General features: G+C 39.6%; 1 protein-coding gene across 1 annotated transcript in view; it reads left to right on the top strand.

Moving 5' to 3' along the window:
- The first annotated feature begins 1,875 nt into the window (after window positions 1-1,875).
- Window positions 1,876-26,644, top strand: part of RAB12 (RAB12, member RAS oncogene family) — a 37,957-nt gene continuing 13,188 nt past the window's right edge. The window contains exons 1-2 of the mRNA XM_032777090.1: window positions 1,876-2,104; window positions 19,171-19,231. Coding sequence (XP_032632981.1) covers window positions 1,876-2,104; window positions 19,171-19,231 — 290 coding nt within the window. The remainder of the gene's footprint in view (window positions 2,105-19,170; window positions 19,232-26,644) is intronic.

Genomic DNA, 26,644 nt, shown 5'->3' with positions numbered 1-26,644 from the left:
ATGAGGCTTGAGGACAGAAGAATTGCCTGATCAAGTTGGAATTTGGAATGAGGCTACAGGACCACCTTATCTTTATAAAACACAATGTAGGGAAGACTGGCCATCAGGAATGCTGTCTTCACAAGGAGAGGTATGAAGATCAATATGACAGAAACCCCCAGTAGCTTTGGGAAAACCAGTTTAAAATCGTGGAGATGCTTCATGCACCAGAGACAATACATAAACAAATTCTTTCATAAACTTGATCGCAGTGGGGTAAGTTCCAACTGCATCAGCCTGACAGAACTTTGAAACAGTTTTGAGTGCTCCAAGATAAAAGTGATGGAGGATCATCTCAGGTCTGTTTTCTTTCCAATTGCCTAGCTGGAGAATCTCTACCACTTTGCTGAGCAGGTTTTAGTGTCAATGACTGTGCACTGCAAGCTTAATGCCATCCCATTAGGAATGACATCCTTCCATTATCACCTTTAAAAAACTACGTTCTCCACCACAACAATATTCTGCAGCAAACAGCCACAACTGCTAGTATTGGAAGGGAAGGAGCTTGGTAAGTGTCGATGGACTGGACCAGAGTTAAGGTTGCAGTGTGCATGGGAAGTGGTGTACAATTGTTGTGAGAAGGTTAAGAAATGGAGGTATTTTAAAGTGGCTTTTCACTTGGTTGTTTTTGTGGGTTTGTGCCTCATATGTTGTGTGTAGCAATCCTAATTGATTCACAACCATAGGTTTAGTGTATTAATTGAATTAAGAACTATGATGGCACAATTAAGTACTTCTTCAGGGGGCTGGGAACACTGACCAGAGAAGATGAAGACAGGAAATGAGAGCTCAGAAGCCACACTGAGCACCCTGGTTAAAAAAAAAAAAAAATCTTTACAAAACAAAAACAAAAAAAAATACCCACCTCACCCTGGCCTTTTGAAATACAATTCTCCTGCTAGAAGAGAGTGTGGTGGATGTAGGAGGGGCAGATCCCAGGGGCTATATGCTGCAGCCTGTCTTACATATCAGGTCACACCTAATAATCATTGTGGTGTTAAAATCTGTGAATCAGCCAGGAACTCAGTGATATGATTTCCAAAGTTAGCCATGTGCAACCAGTTATGTGCCCTTAAAGAGACAAGGTCGGTGAGGTAATATCTTTTACTGGATCAGCTTCTGTTGGTGAAAGAGGCAAGCTGTCCAGCCACTCACAGCTCGTCTTCAGGTCTGAGGAAGGTGGAACAGACTGTTTACCACAAGTAAGGGCCCATTCGTGGTAGACTGACACCGCAATACTGCTGCAGTCACAGGACAAAAAGGGGGTTAGTGGTTATAGGCTGTTGTAATAAGCCATAAATCCAGTGGGTGGATTTAAGAGCTGTGTGGCTCCAAAGTTTGTATCTCTCCCCACCAGAACTTGTTGCCACAAAACCTCACCTACTTCCTTTCTCTAATATCCTGGGACCCACATAGCTAAAACTACATTGTAGGTGCACTTAGCCTACATGGGAAATGCTGATCCCCATCTCTGGCTGCTTCACTGCCAGGCAGGGACAAGGGCAAGCCCAGGACCCCTGGGGCTAGCTGCGCTCAGCACAGCCAGTACCAGAGGCTACATGCACGCCGGGCCCCAGGCGTGCCCCACACTGTTAGCTGCTACACACCTACACTGGCGTGTTTATTCCTTTCAGCCCCCGGGGGGTGTGTGTGTGAAGGCGGTTTCCCAGCTTGGCCCTCCCGCGCTCTAGGGGGCGCTGCTCCTCCGGCGGCGAGTCCCGCTTGCTGCGGCGCGGACCGCTCGTTGTCCGGGCGGCCGCGGAGTTGCCATTCCCCTCAGGCCCGGGGCAGCGGGGAGCCGGCGGGGCGGCGGTCGCGCAGCGAGCGCCCGCGGTCATGGACCGGGCTCGCGGCCTGCAGTCGCAGGGGCGGGCGGGGCGGGATTCGCCGGCGGGGGGCTCCCCGGCGCTCTCGGGGCCGCCGTCCCGCCGCAGGAAGCAGCCGCCGCGCCCGGCCGACTTCAAGCTGCAAGTCATCATCATCGGCTCGCGGGGCGTGGGCAAGACCAGCCTGATGGAGCGCTTCACCGACGACACCTTCTGCGAGGCCTGCAAGTCAACCGTGGGTAAGAGCCCCGGGCGGGCGGGCGCCGGGATCCCCCAGCCCCGCTTCCCGGGAGAGCGGCCTGGCCGGGCCGGAGCGAGCGCCGCGCCTCCCGCATTGCCCCCGTGCCCGCTGGGGCCGGGCTGGGACCCGCCCGCCCCTCGGCCCGGTGCCCGGAGCTGCAGCCCGACCCCGTAACTAAACAGCCGCCGCCAGCAACCTGTCGTGTCCCCTCGCTGCTCCTCTGTGAACAGCTCCGCCCGGGCCCTCTCCGCGCCCCTGCAGCGGCCGCTGCCCTCCTGAGCCCCTGCTGACCTGACATCGCGGGGGGGTGGATACTAGTTCCCCCCTCCTCCTGCTCCAAGCCTCACTCCTCTGACTCAAGCGCGTCACCCTCGGCCCCAACAGCCCCTGGAACCGTAACATGAGCCCTGAGCATAGGGGAAAGGCGAGTAACGCGTTAGAAAATTCCCAGAGAGCCTCTTCCCGGGCGGGCGTCACTGGTGTGGAGAGGAGTTTAGAGCCCTTGCTTCTCAGGATAAGTCTGGCACATATTGCGACCAATTCCAGCCCCTTCCATTGTGTTCTTAAAAAAGACACTCAAACCCTGAATGATGCTCTTGTAATAGGAGATGGATGTCAAGTCCTCCCATGCTGCATGTTAAAAATGCAGGTATTTTAAATGTCAAAAATAAAAAGGTGTCTGAGTACTTAGCAAACTGAATGTGCATTCAAGTATTGGTTCAGGGTTTTAAAGTATTTCCCTTGGAAAATGTAATAGGCGCTCAGCATAAGGTTCTAGATCTGTGGAAAGCTTTAGTTTGAGATTGACAATTAGTAACATCTCTTACATTGTGTATGTAGTTCACTGTCTTGGACAGCAACTAGCAGAGCAAACAATTTGTTTTATATCAAATCTTGCTATAGAGTTTAGAGTTTATTTTTTGGCACAGGAGGATGAAGGATTAAGGGGAAGAAGAAAGAATCAATCCTAGAGCCACCTGAAAAACAAATTTTAGTTTGCCTTGTTATTACAGGCCTAATTTTGGAGCTGAACTTTCAGTGTTGTGACAGGGTGGTTGTTATGCTAAGGCTATCTTTCTGTAAAATGTATGCTTAATTGCAGCTTGGAGCCTGAAGAGTTCTAAACATCTGATGGAAAGTAATAATGCTGCTTTTTAGAAATAGAGGTATCTTCCTCTGACAAATTAATTCTAAAATGGTTTTTATAATTTTAGTGTTTGTTTTGACAGCTTTAATGTTTATTTTGACAGTTTTTATTCCTTACTGCTTTCTTTGAAAAGCTAAACTTCGTAGTGCTCATGATTTTCTGTTAACAACTGTACATTGTTCTGAAGTTAGGAGCACAGGTTCTGCTTTTTGTTACAAAACCTTAAATGTGCAATATAAAAGTGCCAGAGCGGTGGGATCATCTAAAGAGATGTTACTATAGATTTGATTCTGGTGGTGTTGTGAAAAAACACTGATAGCTTCCATAACCCATGGCAAGATCATTTAAGGTTAAGGAAATGGAACTAGGATTAGAATTTATCCTCTGTAAGGGTGTGTCTACACTCCCACTTTCAATGCTAAAACTTTAGTCATTCAGGGGTATGAAAAAACACCCCCCTGAGCGATAAAAGTTTTAGAACTGAAAAGCGCCAGTATAGATGGCGCTTTATAAAGCGCTCACTGTTGTTTGGAGTGGGCTTTTTTTATCGCCGGGAGAGCTCTCCCATGGCGATAAAGCATGTCTACCCACTCATAATTTCCTCCGGTGATGAACAAAGTGTATGCAGGAAAACTTCTTGTTGACCTACATTAAGCACTCTTTCTGGGTGGGATTAGCAATAAAACCCGGTTGATTTTCCGTGGAAAAAGTACTGGAGGGAGGTGTGCTTTGGAAACTGGTCAGTTTTTATCTGAGTAGTGAACAAATCTGATTTTCTAGATAAACCAGTGATTCAAGCGCGAAAGGTTCCTATTTTTAGCAAAACAGGAAATAAATAATGATGTGGTTACAAAAGATTACCAAATATTTGATCTAAAAAGTATAGCAACGTCAAAGGAGCATAGGAATCTACTTGCACCAAATTACATGTAGAAATACTTGAAAATAAAAGCATTATTTTGAGCCTTCACGACTAAAGTTTTAAAGTTGAGAGCTCTAAAGTTAATAGAACACGAGCTTTTCATAGCCCCAAATTAACGTACTAAAGTTGCCTCTTAATTCTTCGTACCATATAGCACCGAGTCTTCAAGTTGGGAAGAAAATACAAGATAGAATAAACTCTGCTTTTATACTAATGGTGTAAATCCAAAATAACCCCATACTGAAGTTAAACTGAGATCAGAATTTGGTCTTCAATTGTAATCATCAAGCACCTCCCTATTTTTTCATGTTATCACCTTTCCAGGGAGAACGATTTTCTGGAATTACAAACAAAGAATGTGGTTGAAGCCGAAGTGGAAATCTTGTGACTGATCCAAGGACATGCTTCCCTGGTTTTTGGGGAGGTTGGGGGAGAAGTTCTGTAAATTGAATGTGCTTTGAGCTCAAATTTGGGAGGAGAAAGCTAGATGTAACTGAAGAAACAGATACACATGGGGAAGGGATTTAGTGATTATATTGTAAATCTGTATTTAAAATAGTTTGAACTCTAGAATAAAACTTCCTTCCTTAATATTGACAGTCCCAGCTCAGCTATACACTAATTTTTATATTTAGCTGTACCAGTGTAAGCCGAACAGACCAAAGTTCAAAATGTTTTCTTTATCTGCTTAATAATTTCTTAAGTGAAACTTGTAGGCTGTTCAAGGCACCAGGCTGACACACAGGATTTCAAATGTGATTGATAAAATGGTTGGGTGTCTCAGGTCTGTAGGAGCCAATGGCTGCTTTCTGCCCCTACTGATGTTATGGGCACACCAGGCTGGTGCATTTAGAGGGGAGGAAGTGATTCAATAGAAAAGATGAGGAATTTTAATACTTGTTTACGTATTCCACAACGCAAAATTAGTTGACTAAATTATAAATTTCTGTTGTATAAATTATACAACAAATCTCACCTCAAAAGCACACTACTTCTGTGAAGACTTTCAAAAATGACCTGTCAAATTTCAACAGCACATCCTTATAGCAGCACATGGTGTACTATATATCTATAGTGCTTCGCTGTTTTAAATAATAAACTCCTTGGTTAGAGCATTGTTTTCTTAATTTTATATTTACATAGCAGGAGCCTGCTGGATCTCAAATACTTACTGATTTTGGATACTGTTGCCAAATGAGTAACAAAATGTTGCTGTGTAGAGTTTTGTATGCCAGACCTTAAGATAGTGACTCTTAGTTGGTCTGTAGTCTTACTATTAGACCACAGCTTGTATTTGTACTTTTAGATATTTTGACAAAGATGCTATTTTGTTTAAAAAAGTCATTCTCTTTATATATGCACAAACGGATGATGTACTTCTTGTTATCCTTTTAGGGATAGCATCGCCACTTTCCACTGACACCAGAGATTACTATAACTGAAAGAAAATAGAGAATAAAAGTATTGATCTTTCATAATATTAGCACATTTGACAGCATTGTGTAATTCAGTTTTCATTGTTTCCCTGTGTAGTCAGTGACTTCTTTAGGAGTTCCTCACACAGCAACAAGAGAGTTTGGGGTTTTTTTAATAGGAAAATGTGGTTGGAAAACAACAAATTGTCAGGATTCAGGGGTCTTTTAGGTCTTCTCCATGAAACTACATTTAAGTTCGGTGTAGGTGGTTTTTAACTTAAAATCTAGTCAATTTTTTTTTTTTAACATTTGTTCCTTTTACTTATTAGAAATACTTGGTATTATCTTGAGCCGAAATCTTCAGGATCTGGATAATTATGATAAAATATATTGATACCAAAAATGTTTTAAATATTAGCATATACAAGATGTCTCTCTTCCCCTCCCGCCCCCAGCAATTTGAGGCAGCAGATGATGAAAGATTTGTTTTTAAATCTCACTCCTGCCATTTGTCACCTCTCTAAAACTCCATGCTTTCAGAGGCTTTCTGTCTGTCTAGCTCATGGATTGGGGTTTTTTGTATGTGTCTTAGGGGGGATGCAGAGATCTAGAACACTTGCTCTGAAATGGAAATTGGTTAGTGGATTAGGTACAGTCTTGTGTGACTTGTTGCCATCTGACAGGCAGAAATGCAAAGGACTCTTCAATAACTGATGTGATTGTAGTTGTGAGCTAAGAAAGAAGAGCTAAGAAAGAAGACAGTAATTCTGTGAGTTCAGAGAAGACTTGCTGTAGATGAGGAGTGCCTTTTTAATGAAAAATCAGCTCAGTTTACATTAATAAATTTATTCAGTTAAGCTTGATTATAGAAATGCTCTATATTTCTATAATGTGTTTAATATGTTAAGTAGTAAAATCAATCTGGGTGTGTACTAAACAAGTGGTGGACCTGATAGTATTTTCAGGTAATAGTTAAAGAAGCCACTTATATTTACAGGAGGTCAGTTTAATGCCAGAAGAAACAGTGTTCTCAACTTTTCTTTTGGTAAAATCCAATTGTTCACACACAGAGCTGTTGGCATGCTTGCTGCAGAAAGTTTAATCAATACTAGCTGTTGTAACACTTTGTGATGCAAGTAATCTACAGACGTTGTCATGGTATTTAGGAATGTATAGTGTGTGGGTTAAGTGTGCCCCCCCTCAAGTAAACACACAATAATTTGTTCTCTTTAAAAACCTTTCTTGTGTTGGTTATGTTGGCACGATGGGACAGTCTGAACAGCTAGTAGCCCATAATTGGTACTAGTTTAGTGCTCACTCTAATGACAGTAAATATAGGGGCTCTAAGTTAGCAAGGAGTGTGGAGTGCAGCTGTCAAACTCAGTCCAGGCTGTGAACAGCTGAGATAGTGTCAGAAGCAACAAAACATGCAGATGATACTCAATTATGGATTTGTATTTTTATCTCTGGAAACTGAGAATTATATACAGTGAAATTTTTTTACCCGTGACAGAAGTATAATAATCTCTGAGGTGGAACCTAGCTGCTGCTTTACATGGCAACAGTTGACATTTTAGGACAAGGAGTGAATAAGTATATGATAACCAGTTGAAAGGAAAAATAAGGTACCTCCATCTGAATTTGGCCAGTGTTGGGGCAAGTCCCCTCCCCCGTATTCTTGCACAAAGTACCATGAGATCATTTATGACAAGTTTTACTACCCAGTTAAAAGAAAAGGTGTATTTTAAATGTTAGATTTCAGATTCAAAGGACTGAGTTCATGCCATGAATAGTTTCCAGTTTTTTAAAAGCTGGGCAATGCAGGTGGCTTAAAAGTGTCTTAACAAGTTTTCTGTTTGGTCTGTGTATTGGGAACCCAGTAATTTATCACAGATGCAGCTTCCTCCATCACAAGTCTTAAAAATACAAATATTTGTTCAAGTTAACCCATAAATCTAGTTAATACAGGAAGTCTGCAACTCATCTTTTCCTATTCCCATTGCCAAAATGTTGGTACACTTCTTAACCTAAAGTACTGTAAATCTACTTCTGCCCACTCTTCTGCCATTTTAAGTTAAAAATGTATTTGAAGATTTACTTTATAAAAAGCTGTTCAATGATTAAAACATTTTGGAAATCAATTACAACTTTCTGTTTAGTGTGTAATATCCTAGTGAATATATTTACAAGGATGTTGTCCTAAATTTTCAAAAGTGACTAATGATTTTGGGCATCTCAATTTTTGGGTGCTCTAACATCTTCTATTACTTTAAAGAATAAAGGCCCTGACCTGGATTGAATCCTCATTGTGCTAGGCACTGCTCAAACTTTTAAGGGCAGTTGATTATACCTGCCTCTAAACTGGTACAGGTATAGTTAATACATTCGTTTTCATCCATGAATCATTCTTGATCTTTAACCTGTTCTGTGCTCTTTGAAATGGGTGGTTTCACTTAAATTTATTTTAAAAATAACTTATTAAAAGAACCTTGATAGAGCATGATGGGCATACCATTTTACATTTCTTTTAAAAAGGTTTCCATATAAGTTTTCTTCTCCTTTGTTGATTACATGAGTCATTTCAGTCAGGAAAAAGGTAAGGGCCTGTTTCAATGCTCATTTAAATCAATGGGAGTCTTTCTATTGACCTCACTGCACATTAGATCAAAGCTTTAGTGTGGTTAGTTTATAGGCTTTAAATTTAACATGTTAAAATAATTTTGAATTCATCTGCTCTGTTTGTCTGTATTTGTTGCTGCTTTCCTCTCCTTCTCAAAGTCACTTGTGTGCTGAAATGACTCCAACTGCCTCTTTCCTTCACTACACTTGTTACCTGCCCTTTTTAAAATTGTAAACCTTAATAAATGTTTAACCAGAGGAGCTTCCCTTAATCCTTTTAAAAAACTAAACAAATTGTTGTACGTTAACTAGGAGAACTATCCCAACTATATTTTTTCAACTGTATTTTTCAGTTTGTGCCTTGCTTGAGAACCCTCTTGCCCCAAAGCCAGAATAATGCATTTTAATCTGCCCTGGGCCAGGCTTTGCCTCTAATCAATCTGTGATATACGCAATAGTATCAAATGATTTTTCAATAACAAGATGCATCATACTTACCATACTCACCAATTTACCCTTATTTTGACTGTCACTAATGCACACAATGTTTTTCAGCAAATTTCACATGCATGCTATTACTTTTTTTGACCTATTCCGTCACTTTTTAAAAGGATACTATCAGTTTTAGTTCCACATATAACATGCCCATTAGAAGTTGTATATTGAGGTATCCTAAAGCCTGATTAGTAGTTCTTAGAAATGTGATCATTCCAAAAGGTTGTATGACTCTTGTAACAAAAGTATGCTTTTAAAAATGCACATGTTGATCATTTATAGGAATCACTTTAATACAGAGTTCACATGTTTATTCTATCAATATTAACCAGTACATTCTTTGTTAGGTTTTGAAGGTTTTACAGCATGGCTTAATGCATAATCTTGTATTTGTTATATATTTTAATAAGGGTTTGCTCAAGCTTTTAATCATATTTTGACAAACACATTCAATTTGCAGGAAAAATCACTTGATTAATAGAATTATTCAGGACAGCACGTTAGGCAAGTTTTGAGAAAGAAATACATTGAATCAGTACAACGTGAGAACACTTAAATGTAAATTAGAGGCTCAAATCTGCACTCCTTACTCATGCAAATCTCCCTTTTGAAGATCCTGGGAGTCTTGAATGTGTAGGCAATACAGATTTGGACCCCAATTGGAGGCTTTCAGATGACAAACATGGTGTTGGTGTTTGTAAAATAAGAGCATCCAAAACACACAGCCCTCAATTCCAACATGCACACAAGGAAAAGACATTTTGGGATTCTTCATTTTAATTTTCACATTGAGTAGCATGATTTTATATTAAACATATTTATTGCTTGTGGTACACTGAAGACTTGGTGTGGGAGGAGGGATTTTTTTAAAAAAGGGAGGGGAATTATAAAAGCCTATTGGCTCTTCCCAAAACATCACATGCTGGCACAAAGTTCATGCCTCATTTCAAAGTAAGCGTAAGCAGGTGCACGTGCCATCTCCTAACATAGCTTGCTTACATTTGACCACTGGTTTATGGAGATGAGCATGTTAGGCTTTTAAAATACGGATTGGGTAGAGTTAGGATCCTGACTCCATATCGGGGCACCTTCTTAGCATATGCACAAAGTGCCTCAGGTGTTATGTGACCAGGATTCCTCATTGAATTTGGTCTGCTGGTTGGATCATTAGCTTTGCAGAGCCAGATACTGACAGGGAGTGCAACGTGAACACTGATCCATGCTCCTCTTTGGGGACCTACATAAGTATAAGTGGCCTCATTTTCAGTATTGTGCCAAACAGCTCCCTCAATGAAATTTAGATGAGTTTGATTAGTGGCATAGAGAACTTACATGAACTTTTTTTTTAAAAAAGATTTTGTTTAGATTTAATACGCTTTTTACTACTAACAGTTATCAAGTGTTCTGTTTTGTTAGATTATATCCTGTGCAGTTCAGTTTTTGCAGTGTGTTTGCATAATTAAGCACCCAAATGCCAAGGTGGCAGACTAAAGTTTTTGTTAATGTCTTTTGATGCGGGTCATGTTCTGATCCGTTGCTGCTATTTCCTCAGGTTTGGCTGCTTTTGTCTCCTGTCTCTACTCCTCCTTCTTTAGTAATATTTTGATACTTTGGCTATAATTAAAAAAAATGTTGGGTATATCATGCACCTTTTCACATGTCTATTATTTTATTTAAGGTTTGAAGAATTTTCTACCAAACTCAAAATCTATGGTTAATTCTGCTCTCCTAAAAGTCAGTGATGGGGACATTAGAAGGAGCCTGTAGAAATCAGAAGTGTATATTTAAATTTTAATCACTGCAATATTAAATCAATTAGCAAAGATAATTTGACTGATCTTTGAGGAGACTAGGAATGATTTATGTTGTATGCTATCCTTGTTCTCTTACTGTCAAAATGAGGTACACATACACTGACAAAAGATATTTTTAAACATTCTTGTAACAGTATTATTAATGTGGAAAGCAACCAAGAAATTACAAATCTGAATAGTTTTTCCCTTTTTTTTTTAAGTTTGCTTATTCAGAAATTTTGTCTTTGTTAATTAAATTAAAAGTTGCTGTAGTCAGTGATTTAAGTTATGCAAAATTTGGTCAACAAAAGGGATTCCTGAGGTTTTAATACAATTACATGTAGTTTTAAGATAGTGTTCAAATTAAGTGACAAGCACTGGAGTTGGTTAGAAATGCCAGAAGTTCTGTGTGGGACAGCTAGATGTGTTGTTAGTAATACTGATGTTGCATTTCTGTGCTGTATAAAAAAAATCAAGCTGACCAAAACAAGATATTTCACTGAACATGCTTCTCCCTTTAGGGAAAGAGAGTGAGACAGTAGACACATGATAAATTTGTAGTCACTTTGCTTATTGCACTGCAGGATTGTGCTCATATACAACAGTAATGAGCGCAATATAAAAACCTGTTCAGAATAGAGCAGAAATTGTGAATTAAGCTGATTCCAAATAGTTTCCTAAGGCCAAAATTATCTCACCCTAATTTACATTGGCATACAGCCACCACAGTTATTAAAACATTTGTGTGTGTGCGCACACATACTTGAGTCCTTGTGTCGGGGTTGTACATCCTCACCAAGAGCGCTTCTATCAATTGTATTCTCAGTGTGGGGCATTGTGGGATGGCTTCTGAAATCCGGTAACAGTTGACATAAGCAATGCAGTGTCTGCTCTGACACTCAACCTAATTACATCGACCTTGAATCCATACTGCCTGGGCAGGTGATGTTACTAAATCGATGTAGAGAGGCACTTATGTTAGGGGGAGCCAAATTTAAGTGAAGGAACTTCTACTGCTAGGTTGATGCAAGGCAGCTTATGTTGACCTAACCACGTAGTGTAGACCAGGCTTAAGGATAGCCACACAGGCTAAAATAAATGGCACATTTCAAGGGCTAAAATATTATGTATAGAAGGGATAATAAGAAAATGATGGAAGGTTTAATGTTGTTCAGCAGTTTTGATTGACTTCTTTAAAAATTAAACTGTCATGAAACCAAGCAGTGAAATAAATTTGATACTGAAATTAGTGTTTTACTCTTCTTTGGAATGTTTATAAACAGTTTTAATCTTAAGTATATAATGTATGCTTTTAAGGTTTTTAAGACCCATTGGTATGTTTGAATATACTTCATATTATAAAGTGTTCTCTTATATTAGACTCTTTGATCTTTACGTCACTGTTATTGTAATGATCACTTCATCAATCCAGGGAGCCAAATACTGAATATTTGAGAACTAGCTAAAACAATGTCCTCTGATTTAAAGGTAACCTGCACAGGAAAATAAAATTGTGCCTCCCTTTGCAGCAGTGTTATAAATGGAAGGGGTGGAAGTTTTACCTCAGATACCAGAACTATCAAGTCTTTTCTTTCCATATTTGCTGGAGGACGCCTTGGAGGATTAGAGAAATGTTGGGAGCTTTCTCAGCATTCAGTTAAAAGGGTGAGGATTGTTTGTTTAAACTGAACAGAGCGTTAACTTAAAATTTCTTTTCCTCTCAGTTGGTTTTCACTGGGGATCTCATCTTACTAAAGTTTCCAATTTGAAGAGCCTTTGAGCAAAAACTGCTAGACAGTATCTAATATTTCTAATGTAAAAAACAACTCTTGCGTGGGTATGGACAGGACGTGTTAGGTTGTCTTTATACATCATGAAGAATTAAAGCACTTTTTCTCTTTTGCAACGCACCTTTTAAATTAATATTAAGAGAAGTATTTTGAATAGTTCATGTTCCATGTGAGAGGAATTGTTTTACTCCTGCTTCAGTCAAATTTTTACCATTAAGGAATTTTAATTAAATGTTCCTTGCTCTTTTTTATTAAAAACAGTTAACCATATTTATAATGAACTCAGTCGACATACTGTTGTCTTATCAACTTCATTTTTCACAAACTGTATTTTCTTAATATATCAGTGGCAAAACATTAAGGGTATAGAACCCCGCCAAGTGTTAAGGTATGTCTACATAGCAAACGAAGGTGATGGTGTAGTGTGGGTAGGCATAGCTGCACTAGCATTAATTTAGCTAGCACCGGTAATAGTAGTAGTGAAGATCTGATGGCATAGACTTCAGTGCATGTTAGCAACCCAAGTTCTTAAAGTGAGTCCTTGGTGGACTTAGTATTCAGATGGCTACAATGACATGTTCATTTGCTGTGTAGCTTTACCCTTTGATGAATAAACTGAGCAAACTCAGGCTTTGTCTACACTGGAACTTCGATGGCAAAACTTCGGTCATTTTGGGGTGTTAAACGCACACACCATAGAGAATGACAAAAGTTTTACCAATGAAAAGCACTGGTGTGAAGGGCGTTTTGGTGGCAGGAGCACTCTCCTGCCAGGCTGCTCATTGGGGGTGGAAGTTTTTTGTTGTCAAGAGAGCTGTCTCCTGCTGACAAATGGCAGCTACACTGCACCCCTTTTAGCAGCACAGCGGTAGTGGCACAGACGTGTCGCTAAAAGCTGCGCAGTGTAGACAAAGCCTCAGAATTAAAAGGCAGAAGAGATGCAATATTCCTACTCTGCAAAAAAGCTAATTTTAAATCCTCACCAATGACTTTTGGAAGGTACACAATTTTGGAGCAAAGCTCTGTTAGGTTTATTGCATTTTTCTCATGGGAAATAACCATAGAGGGACACTTTTTTTTTTTAAATTTTTGCGTGAAATGCATTTCTTAAACTCTACCTAAAATGAGTAGTCATGTTTTTATAGCACTGATCCATTTTAGGACCAACCACTGCATGAATGACTAAGAATTAGTCTAACTGTACCACCAGCCAGTGTTCAAATAGGCTAATCTAGGTTGTTTTGTAATGACCAGAGGCAAACTGACAATTTGTAAATTGGCACAATGTCAAGAATACTAAACCAATTGACACTTGGAAGTTTCAATTACTGCTTTTTAGATTTCAGAAGTGTAATGTGTTTTGCAAGTCATATTTTCGAGAGCTGATTACGCAAAGTAAATGTTATTTGTATATGGCTTAGTTAGTACTTGAAACAGATGGTTAGATTTTTTTTTCCTTTTACTTTGAAGGTCCTGTTTGATAGAAAATCATTTCTAGTGTCTGCTATAACATGCTGTACAGTTGGTTCAGATTTTTATGGTACCATATTTTGAGCAAATTTTTTATAAATAGCTAGGTCGTCAAGTGCAGTTAATTCACACAATTAGCTTAAAGTAATCACAATTAATAGGAGTTTTAGTCACACTCTTAAACAATAAAATCTGAATTGAATTTTATTAAATATTTTGGATGTCTTGCTACATTTTCATATATATAGTATTCTGTGTTGTAATTTAACTCTGTGTATATTATTTTTATTACAAATATTTACACTGTAAAAATGATAAAAGAAATAGTATTTTTCCGTTCAGCTCATACAAGTACTGTAGTGCAATCTCTTGGTCGTGAAAGTGCAACTTACAAATGTAGAATTTTAATTTTTTTTTATTACATAACTGCACTCAAAAACAAAATAATGTAAAACTTCAGCGCCTACAAGTCCACTCACTCCTACTTCTTGTTCAGCCAACTGCTAAGACAAACAAGTTTGTTTCCATTTACGGGAGATAATGCTGCCTGCTTCTTATTTACAATATCACCAAAAAGTGAAAACAGGCGTTTGCATTGCACTTTTGTAACTGGATTGCAAGGTATTTACGTTCCAGGTATACTAAACATTCGTGTGCCCTTTCACACTTAGGCCCCCATTCCATTGGACGTGCTTCCATGCTGATGGCACTCGTTAAAAAAAAAAAAAAAAAAAAGTGTTAATTAAACTTGTGACTGAACTCCTTGAGGGAGAGTTATGTGTCCCCTGCTCTGTTTTACCCACATTCTGTATATGTTTCATGTTATAGCAGTCTCGGATGATGACCCAGCACGTGTTGGGCATTTTAAGAACACTTTCACTGCAGATTTCACAAAACGCAAAGAAGTTACTAATGCGAGATTTCTAAAGGTGGCTACAGCACTTGAAACAAGGTTTAAGAATCTGAAGTGCCTTCCAAGATCTGAGCAACATTTTGATGCGGAAACTATAGAATCTGAACCACCAAAAAAGAAAATCAACCTTCTGCTGGTGGCCTCTGACTCAGATAATGAAAATGAACATGCATTGGTCTACATGGCTTTGGATTGTTATCGAGCAGAGCCTGTCATCAGCATGTATGCATGTCTCCTGGAATGGTGGTTGAAGCATGAAGAGACTTATGAATCTTTAGCGCATCTGGCACGTAAATATCTTGTGAAGCCAGCTACAGCAGTGCCATGAGAACGCCTGTTCTCACTTTCAGGTGACGTTGTAAACAAGAAGGGGGCAGCATTATCTCCTGCAAATGTGAACAGACTTGTTTGTCTGAGCAATTGGCTGAACAAGTTGTATGACTGAGTGGACTTACAGGCTCTAAAATTTTTTACATGGTTTTGTTTTTTGTATATAATTCTACATTTGTAAGTTCAACTTTTATGATAAAGAGATGGCACTACAGTACTTATATTAGGTGTACTGAAAAAAACTACTTTTGTTTTTTACAGTGCAAATACTTGTAATCAAAAATAAAGTGAGTATTGTACACTTTGTATTCTGTGTTGTAATTGAAATCAGTATATTTGAAAGTGTAGAAAAAATCCAAAAAATATTTAAATATTCTTTTAACAGTGCAATTAATCTCGATTAATTTTTAATCACTTGACAGCCCTATAAATAACACTTTCTTACTGTAAAAACACTTGTAATAAGTATCAAATTAACTTTTGAATTTGAGAAACAGATGAGATTGCAAAAATTAAAACTGGAATCAGATGATTCAGAATCTTCCATTGGCTTTCAGAATGTTCATTTTTATTTAGAAGTAAATTCCACTTTGTAGAGAAGCAGCAGCATAATCTGGTGGTGATAGGGTTTTGCATGTTTATGGCCTTGCATGTACCTTTAGAGTTTGTCTACATAGCATTTTGTAGACTGCAGGAGTGAGCTTGCTAGCCCAAGTTGTGTGAACAAACCTGGGGGCTAGCAGAGCTCCCTTTGGCTCTCTAAAAACAGCTGCAGAGATAATGCGTGGAAGTTGCAACTCAGGCTGGAGCTTTAGCTCTGAAGCCTATTGAGGGGGCCCAACTAACTTTTTTTTAAATGTTAAATCACTGGAATAATTCTGTAGAAGAATGCACTCTTCCACTCTGCACTTCTGCATCCTATCAGTTGTTTCCTTCAAGACATCAACTTACAAAGCTTCAGTTTGGAACATATGATGCATTTCAGCAGACCAGCAGCATGGTATTCTTTCTGCTGCCTTTGTGATTTAATCTAGCATTTGGCCCCTCACTCTGAGCTTTCTGCTCTCCTTCTCTGCTCAAGCAAATGGGTAGATTCTTGTAGTGTTAGGCAAAAAAGTTGATGTACTGTTCCATTTCTCAGGGTTGGGAAATACTGAATGTTGAAATTAAGAACTCAATTTAAAGAAAATTCACTAGATGGTAAGTCATGAATGGAATGTTACATACTAGACATAATAGTTTGATTGGGAGTTGTTCTAGATACATTTAAGCCAAATTTCCTTGTTTCTTGAGTTATATCTTTGTATGTTGATGTAATATTTTAAAATGGTGATGATTTCTGTAGCACCTTAAAATTATCATCTACAGACAAAATAATGATACTTTGGATGCTTACATTTTGCAGATTAAAGAGGACTGTCAAGAAATTATATTTTAAAAAACAACTTCTAGCTGTGTTACTAACTCTTTTTAAAAAAAAAAAAATTTTTATGTTGTCCTTTTGTACTTCACATACTTTGGACAGCATATTCTGACTGATCAGTTTCATTTTCTTTTACTTAACTCTAGCATAATGTTATAATTAGGCTTTCAAGAATGCAGAAAAAAATTGATTAGTTTTTAATCAGTTTCATTAAAATATTCTGAATTTTATAGACTCTTTAAAAAACACAAACACACACATCCTAAAGTAAGGGAGTTATAAAGTATTTGACAATGTCTGCTGAAATTTCAGGCTGCATATTATAATTCGTTTTATTCCTTACTGCTTCTATTGCAGTAGGGTCCTGAACCCCCAAAGAAGATTTGGGGTCCATTTTGTTAGATGTAAACATAAGTCACATTCTTTGCTTTGAAGAACTTTACAATATATCTTAAGATGCAGTGAGTGTGCTAAATATTTGGAAGGAGATGGGAGGAAATACAAGGGTAATACTTGGAAAACTTTGTTCTGTAGTTTAGCTGTGTGTACAGTTTGATATGAATATTTTTTTTAAATGTACGTGTTCTTTGTTTAAGCAAATAGATATTGTCTATCCCCCTGGTTCTCAGCCTAGCCAAACTAAAGTAGGGTAGACTAAAATAGAGTTGAGGGGATCCTTCTTGTTTCTTAAAATTTAACCTTGTGTATTAAAATTTGGTCAAATATTTATATTTGGCATCCCTATTCTGCAGCAATATAGCTAAATCAGCTAAGGTTGACAGAACAGTCTTTAAACAAAGCTCCTTACTTTTAGACTATACCTCTACCCTGATATAACGCTGTCCTTGGGAGCCAAAAAATCTTACTGCATTAGATTGAACTTGCTTTGATCCACCGGAGTGCGCCGCACCCCCTCCCCCCACCCGGAGTGCTGCTTTACCACGTTATACCCAAATTCATGTTATATCCAGTCACGTTATATCGGGGTAGAGGTGTATTCCAGATTTGCCATATAACAGGTTTTAGACCATTAGTCATGAAAAACAATGTTAAAATATTTTGGTGTGTGTAGAAGTCAAGTGTTGTAAAACCAAAGGGCCAAATTCAGCTTTTTTTAATAAAAGTTTTATAGTCCACTCCTCTACTGAGCACTATTAGCTGGACACTAGGCAATTGGCCAATGCAATCTTTAGAAAAACAACTTTCCGAAATATTTTATCTCCTCTGTTTCTGTTGTTTTACCATACTGGTTTACATTGTTATGTGAAATAATTGGAGTGGCTGGGAGAGTTTCCAACACAGTATACTTCTGCGTTTCTGTGTAAGTTTAATGGTATTAGTCTGAACCAGCCCCTCCTGCTTTTCTTTCTCTTAAATATAGTAGTATTTTATGGGGGTGTGGGTTTCAAGAATAAGATTTAAAGAAAAAGATCTTCATACAAAATCACACTAAGAGAATGGGACTGAAACTGACAAACAAGAAAATGTATGTAAAATATCCTGGAACACTAAGCATATTGGCACTTCACGTAGTTGAGGAGCTATTCTTGTGTGCTTGGGTTTTATGGATTTATGCAGCATTTTTATGTTGTCAATTGTCTGTGATTTTTCTATCAACTTAAATTTTATTTTGAAATGTTACTTTTCATATGAATCTTGTATGAATTTATCATTAATATTTAGTGTGCACTCTATAACTTCGCAAATCTTTTGGATAATACTTGACCACAAGGCCATATAACAGGGGTTCTCAAACTGGGGGTCAGGACCCTTCATGGAGTCATGAGGTTATTACATGGGGAGTCATGAGCTGTCAGCCCCCACCCCAAACCCCATTTTGCATCCACCATTTATAAAGGTGTTGAATATATTTAAGTGTTTTTAATTTATAAGGGAGGGTCGCACTCAGAGGCTTGCTATGTGAAAGGGGTCACCAGTACAAAAGTTTGAGAATCACTGCCATGTAACCACTATAATATCGAAGTACTGTTCTTTCTAGTTAATTTGTGAGAGATCACCCATAGAAATTGCTAATTAACCCTTCACAGTATAACAAAAAAATTGAAACTGGAGTATTTTCACTCATAAGAAACAATATTTTTTATATTTCACCCTCAGATATGTTCCTGCACAAAGTATGGGAAGCCATATTTCAGAGTTTAGCAACGTATACAGAATACACAGCTGTCAAATTTATAACAGAAACACTGATGTAAAAGCCATTGATAATATTTTAAACCAGGTACAACTCCAGGATAAAAACATAGAGCACTGTCATCTTCAGAGTGCTTTACAAAAACTAAACATCAACACCTAGAAATATTATTCCCATTTTACAGATAGCAAAATTGAGGCAGAGAGGTTGACTCTGTTCATGACATGGAAGGAGTCTGTGACAATCATAATTAGAGCTTGGTTGTTCCTGGCAATCACTATAAAACATGAATAGAGGGAAGGAAGTGATCATACCCTATTTCTTCCTATTGTGTCATTAGAGCTGCTAGTGACAATACTGCATAGCTTGAAAAACATTTTCAACAGTGGTTGGGCTGAATAGCTCAGATTATATGAAATAACTCTCTTCCCTCCCCCTGCTGGCCCACAGTGGTGTAAATCCCTGTTTGTTCAAAGTGTTGTGAGTGTATTAGTATAACACATGCACAGGTACAAAAAAATTCATTTTAAATTACGCCCTCATTGCTTTTGCTTCTTATTCCTCCTTTTTGTTTACTGTATTTTATTTATAGGTGTTGATTTTAAAATCAAAACAGTAGAGCTAAGAGGAAAGAAAATTAGATTACAAATCTGGTAAGTAAAACAAGAATGCAACTAGCAGTATGTTTTAATTTTTGTGTTTCTGGCATGGATCAATATGCTTGTTTAATATGATTAATTGTTATAAGCTGGTTTAGCTCTTATCCTTCTGCTCCTTCCCTTACAAATCTGTTAGCCATTTATTTTTTTTCAAGAGCAAGAGGGGGAATGATGGATGATGTAATAAATGTGATATTACTGTGCTGACACAAATATGCTTGTGTTACAGAGGTGTCAAAGCCTTTCTTTAGACAAACAATATCAGCTATGTAAGAAAACAGCATAGGAGTAAACAAGCACAAACCAACCAACCCCCAAATCCAAAATTTATTAAGATGATCATCCTCTTTCTTCATAGTAAACATGAGGAAGCTACTACAAGGGAAGGAGGGGAAAATACCTCTAGTTTCAATTTCATTCACTCATATGGAAATCACCTCAGTTATAACTGCCATCCTAGAGTAAATGAATCTCTTTAGCCTTTTCTGAACTTTTTATCAGAAATTTCATATTGTAGATGCTCTTTCTGTGACATTACATGTAACAATGTAATTACAAGTAAAACACTCATTTACAAACAAAAAAAAGTATGTGTTAACAGCTATGGTATTAATGTTCTCCTGTGCAGTTCTGTTCAGGGGAAGGTTACATACTTCTTGGTAAGAATTGCTCAAGTGATATTATTTATCAATAATGATAGTACAGTGCATTCAGTTAGAAATTGTTAGTCCTGAGAGGTCCCTTACGATGCACAATAGCATGATACAAATCACAGTTAGGAGAGAGTAAACCAGCTATGTTAATGTAGATTCTAATCCTATAAATTATCTAATAGCTTTGGTGTATTAACAGTGCTTGATGCATAATTGGCATTAGAGATCAATTGTTATAGATGCTAACAACTGATAGAAAAAGCAAATCAAAGCACATGGGTTGTTGAAATGACACCAATGGGATGTTCTGGTAGTATTTCATTTTTAATTACATAGATGTAGTGAGTTTAGCTTACTAACGCCTCTTGGCAGGTCACCATCAACTCTGTTTGTTGCACCACGTGTTTGTCTTGCTTCCCTTTGAGTTAACTGCTGCTGCATCTTTGGTATCATCAGTCATCTAACACTTGAATATTACTGGCATGTCTTCATCCCTCATCTGCGTCCCTGTTTGGAAACCTATGACTACAGAGCTGGTGGTTGAGCCACCATTGTTAGCCAGGGTCTACTGAAGCTGGCAGAGGTAATGCTCATTTTTTATGTCAAGATGTTATTGTAGCACTGAATGTGAAATGTATATAGCTTGTCAGACGTTCTTAATGTTGAATAAATGTTTTATAGCATCAATTTTTTTTGTCAGAAAAGATACCCTTAAACTCCTTATCTTTCCCACTTATTAAGAATATCTTTGTAGACCTTTGTTTGAAAATATAATTTAAAAAACAAATGTAGAGGGATATTAAAGTGTGGCCCTTACTCAGTTGCTGAGGCATGCCTAAAATAGTCATGTAGCATGTAAATTAATGCAAAAATGAAATACATAAAAATTGTCTAAGTATCTGAATTTATACCAATATACGTCAGTTATTACAAGGAAGCATCAATACACGTAGTCCCAAAGTGCCTTTCTCCTTGATTCTCACTATTAAAATGTCTTTGCTGTAATTAACCCTTACTTAAAAAAATAAATAAATCTCTGGACATACATATAAAATCATGTTGGAAAACACTTGTTATATTAGCAAAAAGAGAAGATAAATCAACAGTTGTTTCCTACAACACATTCTCGAGTGCTTTGCCTGTCTGTTCATAAATTACATTTTAAAAAAAGTACATTGCGAGAACATTAAGGTTATGAAATCAAGCCCCCTTGACTGTATCATAATGCATACACACTCTTACTGTGTGATCACGTACTATTTTTTTTCCTATAGGACCCCAGCCTTATTCAATGAATTGGTAGCAGAGGCAACACATAACTATTGATTGGAGAGGTGGCACAATTTAATGGTTGGGAGGGGCACTGGATATAGAACCTTGTCTTTTCATCTAGAACAGAGGTTTTCAAACTGGGGGCGCGCTCACAAGGGGACCGTGGAGGAATATTCGAGGGAGCGAGCAATACTTCCAGGTGGCTCAGGCCAGCCCCGTGTGGTGGGGCTCAGGAAGGGATTGCCACCTGCCACCTCCGCCCCCTCACTCATCTTAGAAACTGTAGCTGTAGAAGACATGGCAACTCCCACTGTAGTGCGAGGGGGGCAATTTTCCCTGTGTAGAGCCCCTGCACTGCTATATGAGTGGGAGAGTGGCTCCTGCCCTGGGAACAGCTATGGGGCATTTGCCTCAGGGTAGTCTGCAAAGTAGGCAGTGGGAGGCACTGGGACTCCAGCAGCAGGGAGGGAGAAGCAGTCCCATGTAGCAGGGGGTGGGAAGGGTCAGCCCACAGCCAGCTGTATGGATACATGGTGAGGGGGAGCTGCTGCCTTCTCACTGCTGGGCCTCCTGGCAAGAGGTAACCCAAGGCCTTGCCCATTCCCCACCCCACTCTGTGGGGCAGAGCGTGAAGTGGCCTCGCTAGATGGGTCCCCCTTGTAACATTTAGTTGTTGCTAAATGGAAGGCAGAAATCTGGGGGAGAGCATGGGACCTTGCGTGCCCCCACGTGTATTGTCTCTGGTAGTTTGTTGTGTTTTTTTTATCCTCCTTGTATTGTGTGTCCATCAGCTTTGTTAATGCACAGTTTCCAAACCCTGCACTGACTAAAGAATTATTAATTTTGTGCTGGCTGTTTCTGTGGTACTCTTAAGTGTCTTAAATGCTTCACAAATATTAATACATTTTTCTTCACAATACCAGCAACCTAATTCTACTAGTTCCCAGCTTTTGAATGATTGACTTTGTAACCTTAATGTTCTTTCAGCATAGGATTTTTTAATACCATTTCCTATATTTAAAAAAAAACTGAAAAAACAAAAGTTGTATCATGTGGAATCATATTGACCTCCAACTAGGGTTATCAGTGGATTCAGACCTTCGGATCTACAGCATAGACCTCTGCACTCGGCCTTATGGAGTAAGGTTGAGTATATGGATCAGGAATTAGAGGCAAATGACATACACCCTTTGCCAGTGGGTTTCACAGCTATTTGCTGACAGCAGAGGACTGTGGAGACTGAGAACTTCTTTATTTCTCCCTTCCTCTCATTTCTCACCCCCTGCATCCCACTCTGACTGCATCCTCCTTCTCTTCCTTCCTGCCTGGGCATGAACAGAGTGCAGGAAAGGTCTCAATTCTGGTGCCTGAAACTATAGTTGTCCCCTCAGCTACAGAGAAGAACAGTTGCAGGGAAAATACTGCTCTATCCATACAATCCTGAACTAGGACATGCTCAGTCTATAGAAATGGTGTTATATGTAGTCCACTCAGTGCACAGACGCAAATGGAATCTTCTGGGAATTTAGCTATGAGTATCTACTGAGCATGTGCAAACTGTGATTTTTCAGATTTGGGCAGATTTTCACCCAGTCAGCAAAAGGCACATCTCTGACATCAGTGCAACCCCTCAGTCAAATTTCAAGTTTCTGCTCCAGTGGATTCTAGACTTGCTCAGTAAAATAGCTGTATGATTTTTTTTTAACATGGGCAAACATTTTCCCCTAACCTTTTTCTTCTAAATGACTGAACCATATTAGCTGAAATGTCCTGCTAAAAAGTTCAGTGTTGGGTTCAGCAGGTGAATGTGTGGAATAAACAGTAAAAGAAGTACAGCTGGCTGGAAGATGAAAATAAGAAATTCCTTCCCATGAAAATTTTTTTTCATTCCAAATCAGAACAAAAACCTCAAATGTGTTTTGGGTCTTTTTTTGGTGGGGTGGGGGAGGAGGGAGAGGGAATTTCAGAAAAACTCCTTTCAGGAGAACTGAAATGTAATTTTTCAGCTTTCTGATGCCCAAATGGAGGGTGAGTTGTGGGCTGCCTGGGAACCAGCCAAGCAGGTTACCAGGCAGCCCAAGAAGCAGGAAAGCCTGAGAGCTGGCCAGGGGTGGAGCAGGGTACTTAGGCAGCTGGCAATCCAGGTAGGTGAGCGAGCAAGCTGTCAGGAAACCAAGCAGTTTTCTGACAGATCAGATTCCATAAGTTTTTGATTGAATTGACATGGTCAGTGTTGTTTCTGTTGAATCAGCTTTTTTTATTAGAAAACTGTTTCATCAGAAAACTTATGGCGAGCCCTAAAGAGAAATCATGGGCTGAAAATATTTCAAGATGCTCGTAGGTAGGTAGGTATGAAAATAAACAAGCTATGATTTAACATAATTAAAGCTTATCAGCCTGTTCTGGGTTTTGGGGAGGAGGAGGAGATGCTCATTGGAAAAAATTTTTTTCTTTGTTTTCATATGAACCCAATACATCACTTCAAAAATCTTCTCTAGCTAAAGATTTTTATTTTTCACTATCAAAAAATCATGATGGAGCCCATTTTTACTTTGGTTTAAATTACTTCCTCTTTCCACTGCCATCCCATGCCACCCTCCAAAAAAAGTTTAGTTGGCTTCTGTATGTGTGTGCGCGTGCGCGTACTTATAGATGGAGTGCATTTGTATTAAAACAAAAATAGTTGTCTGACCTAAGCCATTAAATCCAAATTAAGACTTTCAGGGGTTTTCTAACAATATCTGATTTACACTTCTAAATCACTGTGTATGTTATAGTAATGAATATAGAGGGGAAAAAAGTCAGAATCTTAACAGCATTTGGACATTGCTTTTATGTTTTTTAAATTTTCCCTTGTATGACATCTTTTACATGATGTCCTTCATTTTTATGTCATTAAGCAGAAAGACAATGGTGAGTGGATTCTTTATTTGCAAAATCATAGTTAAGGAATAATATCACAATACTTGTTTGTGGTTGCACATTGGAAAAGAAAGAAAAACATTTTTCCCATTCTCACAACTTTAGTTTGGGATGAGGAGTTCGAAGTGGAGAAATAGCATTATATAGACAAAACACAACATTTTAAAGTGAATTCCTTTGGGGGAGAAAAAAAGACACCAAAAATTTTACTTAGCTACCTACGGTAGCAATACGTGCTAGGTATAAAAGTACCATAGATGTAAAAGCAATATTTGACATCCCAGAATGTCTCAGCATGTTCAACATATTAGACTTAATTCAAGACAAAGTTCACCTCTATCCCGATATAACGTGGTCTTCGGAAGACAAAAAATCTCACCACATTATAGGTGAGACCGTGTTATATCGAACTTGCTTTGCCCCCCCTCTCGTTTCTTGTTCCCTGACCGTCCCTTCCAGAGACCCCCGTCCCTAATCACCTCCAGGACCCCACCTCCTACCCAACTCCCCTGCTCCCCGCCTCCTGACAGGCACTCACCGGCAGCGGCGGGAAGCGGAACAGCCCAGCCTCAGTCCGCTCCACTCCGCCACCTCCCAGCCGCAGCACTCAGCTTCCTTCACCGGTGAGTGCGGGGAAGTTGGGGAAAGAACGCCCCCCGCGCTCACTGGCAGCGGGAAGCAGAGCGCTGCGGCTGGGAGGTGGTGGAGTGGAGTGGGCTGGGGCCTGGCTGCTCTGCTTCCGCCGCTGCTGGTGAGTGCAAAGGGATCCCTTCCCCTCAATCCCCCTCCCCAAAGCGACACAGTTGAGGCCAGGGCAAGGGAAGCAGAGGGGGCTGCTCCCAGTCCCCCCCCCCCGCCCCGCCCTGCTAAACCCCTTGGCCTCTCTGGGACTGAGGGGCCCCCCAAAATGCCCCCTCACAGCTCCTCCCTCTTGGACCCTGGGGTGGAAACCCCTGACCGTCCCCAAGACCCTCTGCCTCTTATCCAACCCCTTGGCCCCGGCCTGTCACCCTTAACATGCTGCTCAGAGCAGCGTATCACAGCTTTACCGCATTGTGTGCGAACCCATGTTATATGGGGGTAGAGGTGTTCTTCGTAGTGTAAAAACTTTTGAATGCTGCCTCCAACATTCAAACTTATTACTTTAGATTATACATATGTGGCTGTTTGGACTTTTATTTAACTTTAATGCCTGAACCTTGGACCTATGTTCAGAATTTTAAGAGGAAACTGTAATCGAGGACTGGCAGTTCTTATTATTGTTTATTACATTGCATAATACACCTCTACCCTGATATAACGTGACCCGATAAACATGAATTCAGATATATAATGTGGTAAAGCAGTGCTCCAGGGAGGCGGGGCTGCGCACTCCAGTGGATCAAAGCAAGTTTGATATAACACAGTTTCACTTATAATGCAGTAAGATTTTTTGGCTCCCGAGGACAGCGTTATATTGAGGTAGAGGTGTATTACTAGATCAGTAATCTCATGAAGTGGAGATTGATCATGCTGTTGCCTTATTGCCACTGCCTATGGATGGTTTGATAGGTCTTCAGACTAAAATAATAAATGTCTTACTAATTATACCATGTGTTAATACTTCTTATGATTGGAGTATAATATGGATGAGAGCAGCAAAACAAAACTGAATTGCTCCAACACAACATAACTGACTTATCATAAAAGGTTTCTTGATGGTAGAGACTGTGGGTTTTTTAATCACACTTGCAGAATTTGTACACCCCGAACTTTTGGGTATACCGCGTATCCCTGATAGGTAGGGCCCTACCAAATTCACGGTCAATTTTGGTCAATTTCACGGTCATAGGATTTTAAAAATAGCTGAAATCATGACATTTACTATTTAAATCTGAAATTTCATGGTGTTGTAATTGTAGGGGTCTGACCCAAAAAGGAGTTGTGGGGGGGTTGGTGGGGGGGTGGGTTGCAGTACTGCAGTACTTACTTCTGCGCTGCTAATGGCGGTGGCGTTGCCTTCAGAGCTGGGCAGTTGGAGAGTGGTGGCTGCTGGTCAGGGGCCCATCTCTGAAGGCAGAGCAGCAGCAGCACAGAAGTAAGGATGGCATCGTATGGTATTGCCACCTTACTTCTGCATTGCTGCTGTCAGGGCACTGCGTTCAGAGTTGGACACCTGGCCAGCAGCCGCCACTCAGCTCTGAAAGTAGTGCAAAAGTAAGAGTGGCAATACTGCAACCCCCCTAAAATAACCTTGCCACCCTCCTGCAGCTCCTCTTTGGGTCAGGACCCTTAACTTGAGAAATGCTGGTTTCCCTGTGAAGTCCTGTATAGTTGTAGCATGGCAGTTACTCATCACTGCGGCGCCTCCTGCTTGTCATTCGGAAATTAGCTTTTTCCAGTCTCAGAGCAGCTCCTGCTGGCCTATTTCTCCCTACCAGTACCTGCTTCCTCATCTCCACCACCTCTGGCCCCATGTCCCTCCCAGACCCCGGTGCCCCTTACCTGGGGTTGCTGCCCCACAGTAGTGCCACCATACTCTGGGTCTCCTCTCCCAGGAAAACCCCCTCCCCCTATGCCC

The sequence above is a fragment of the Chelonoidis abingdonii genome, chromosome 2 (assembly GCF_003597395.2).
Source record: "Chelonoidis abingdonii isolate Lonesome George chromosome 2, CheloAbing_2.0, whole genome shotgun sequence".
In the NCBI taxonomy this organism is placed as follows: Eukaryota; Metazoa; Chordata; order Testudines; family Testudinidae; genus Chelonoidis; species Chelonoidis abingdonii.
Note: the sequence above shows the minus strand (reverse complement) of the source record. Positions and strands in the feature narration are given on the sequence as shown.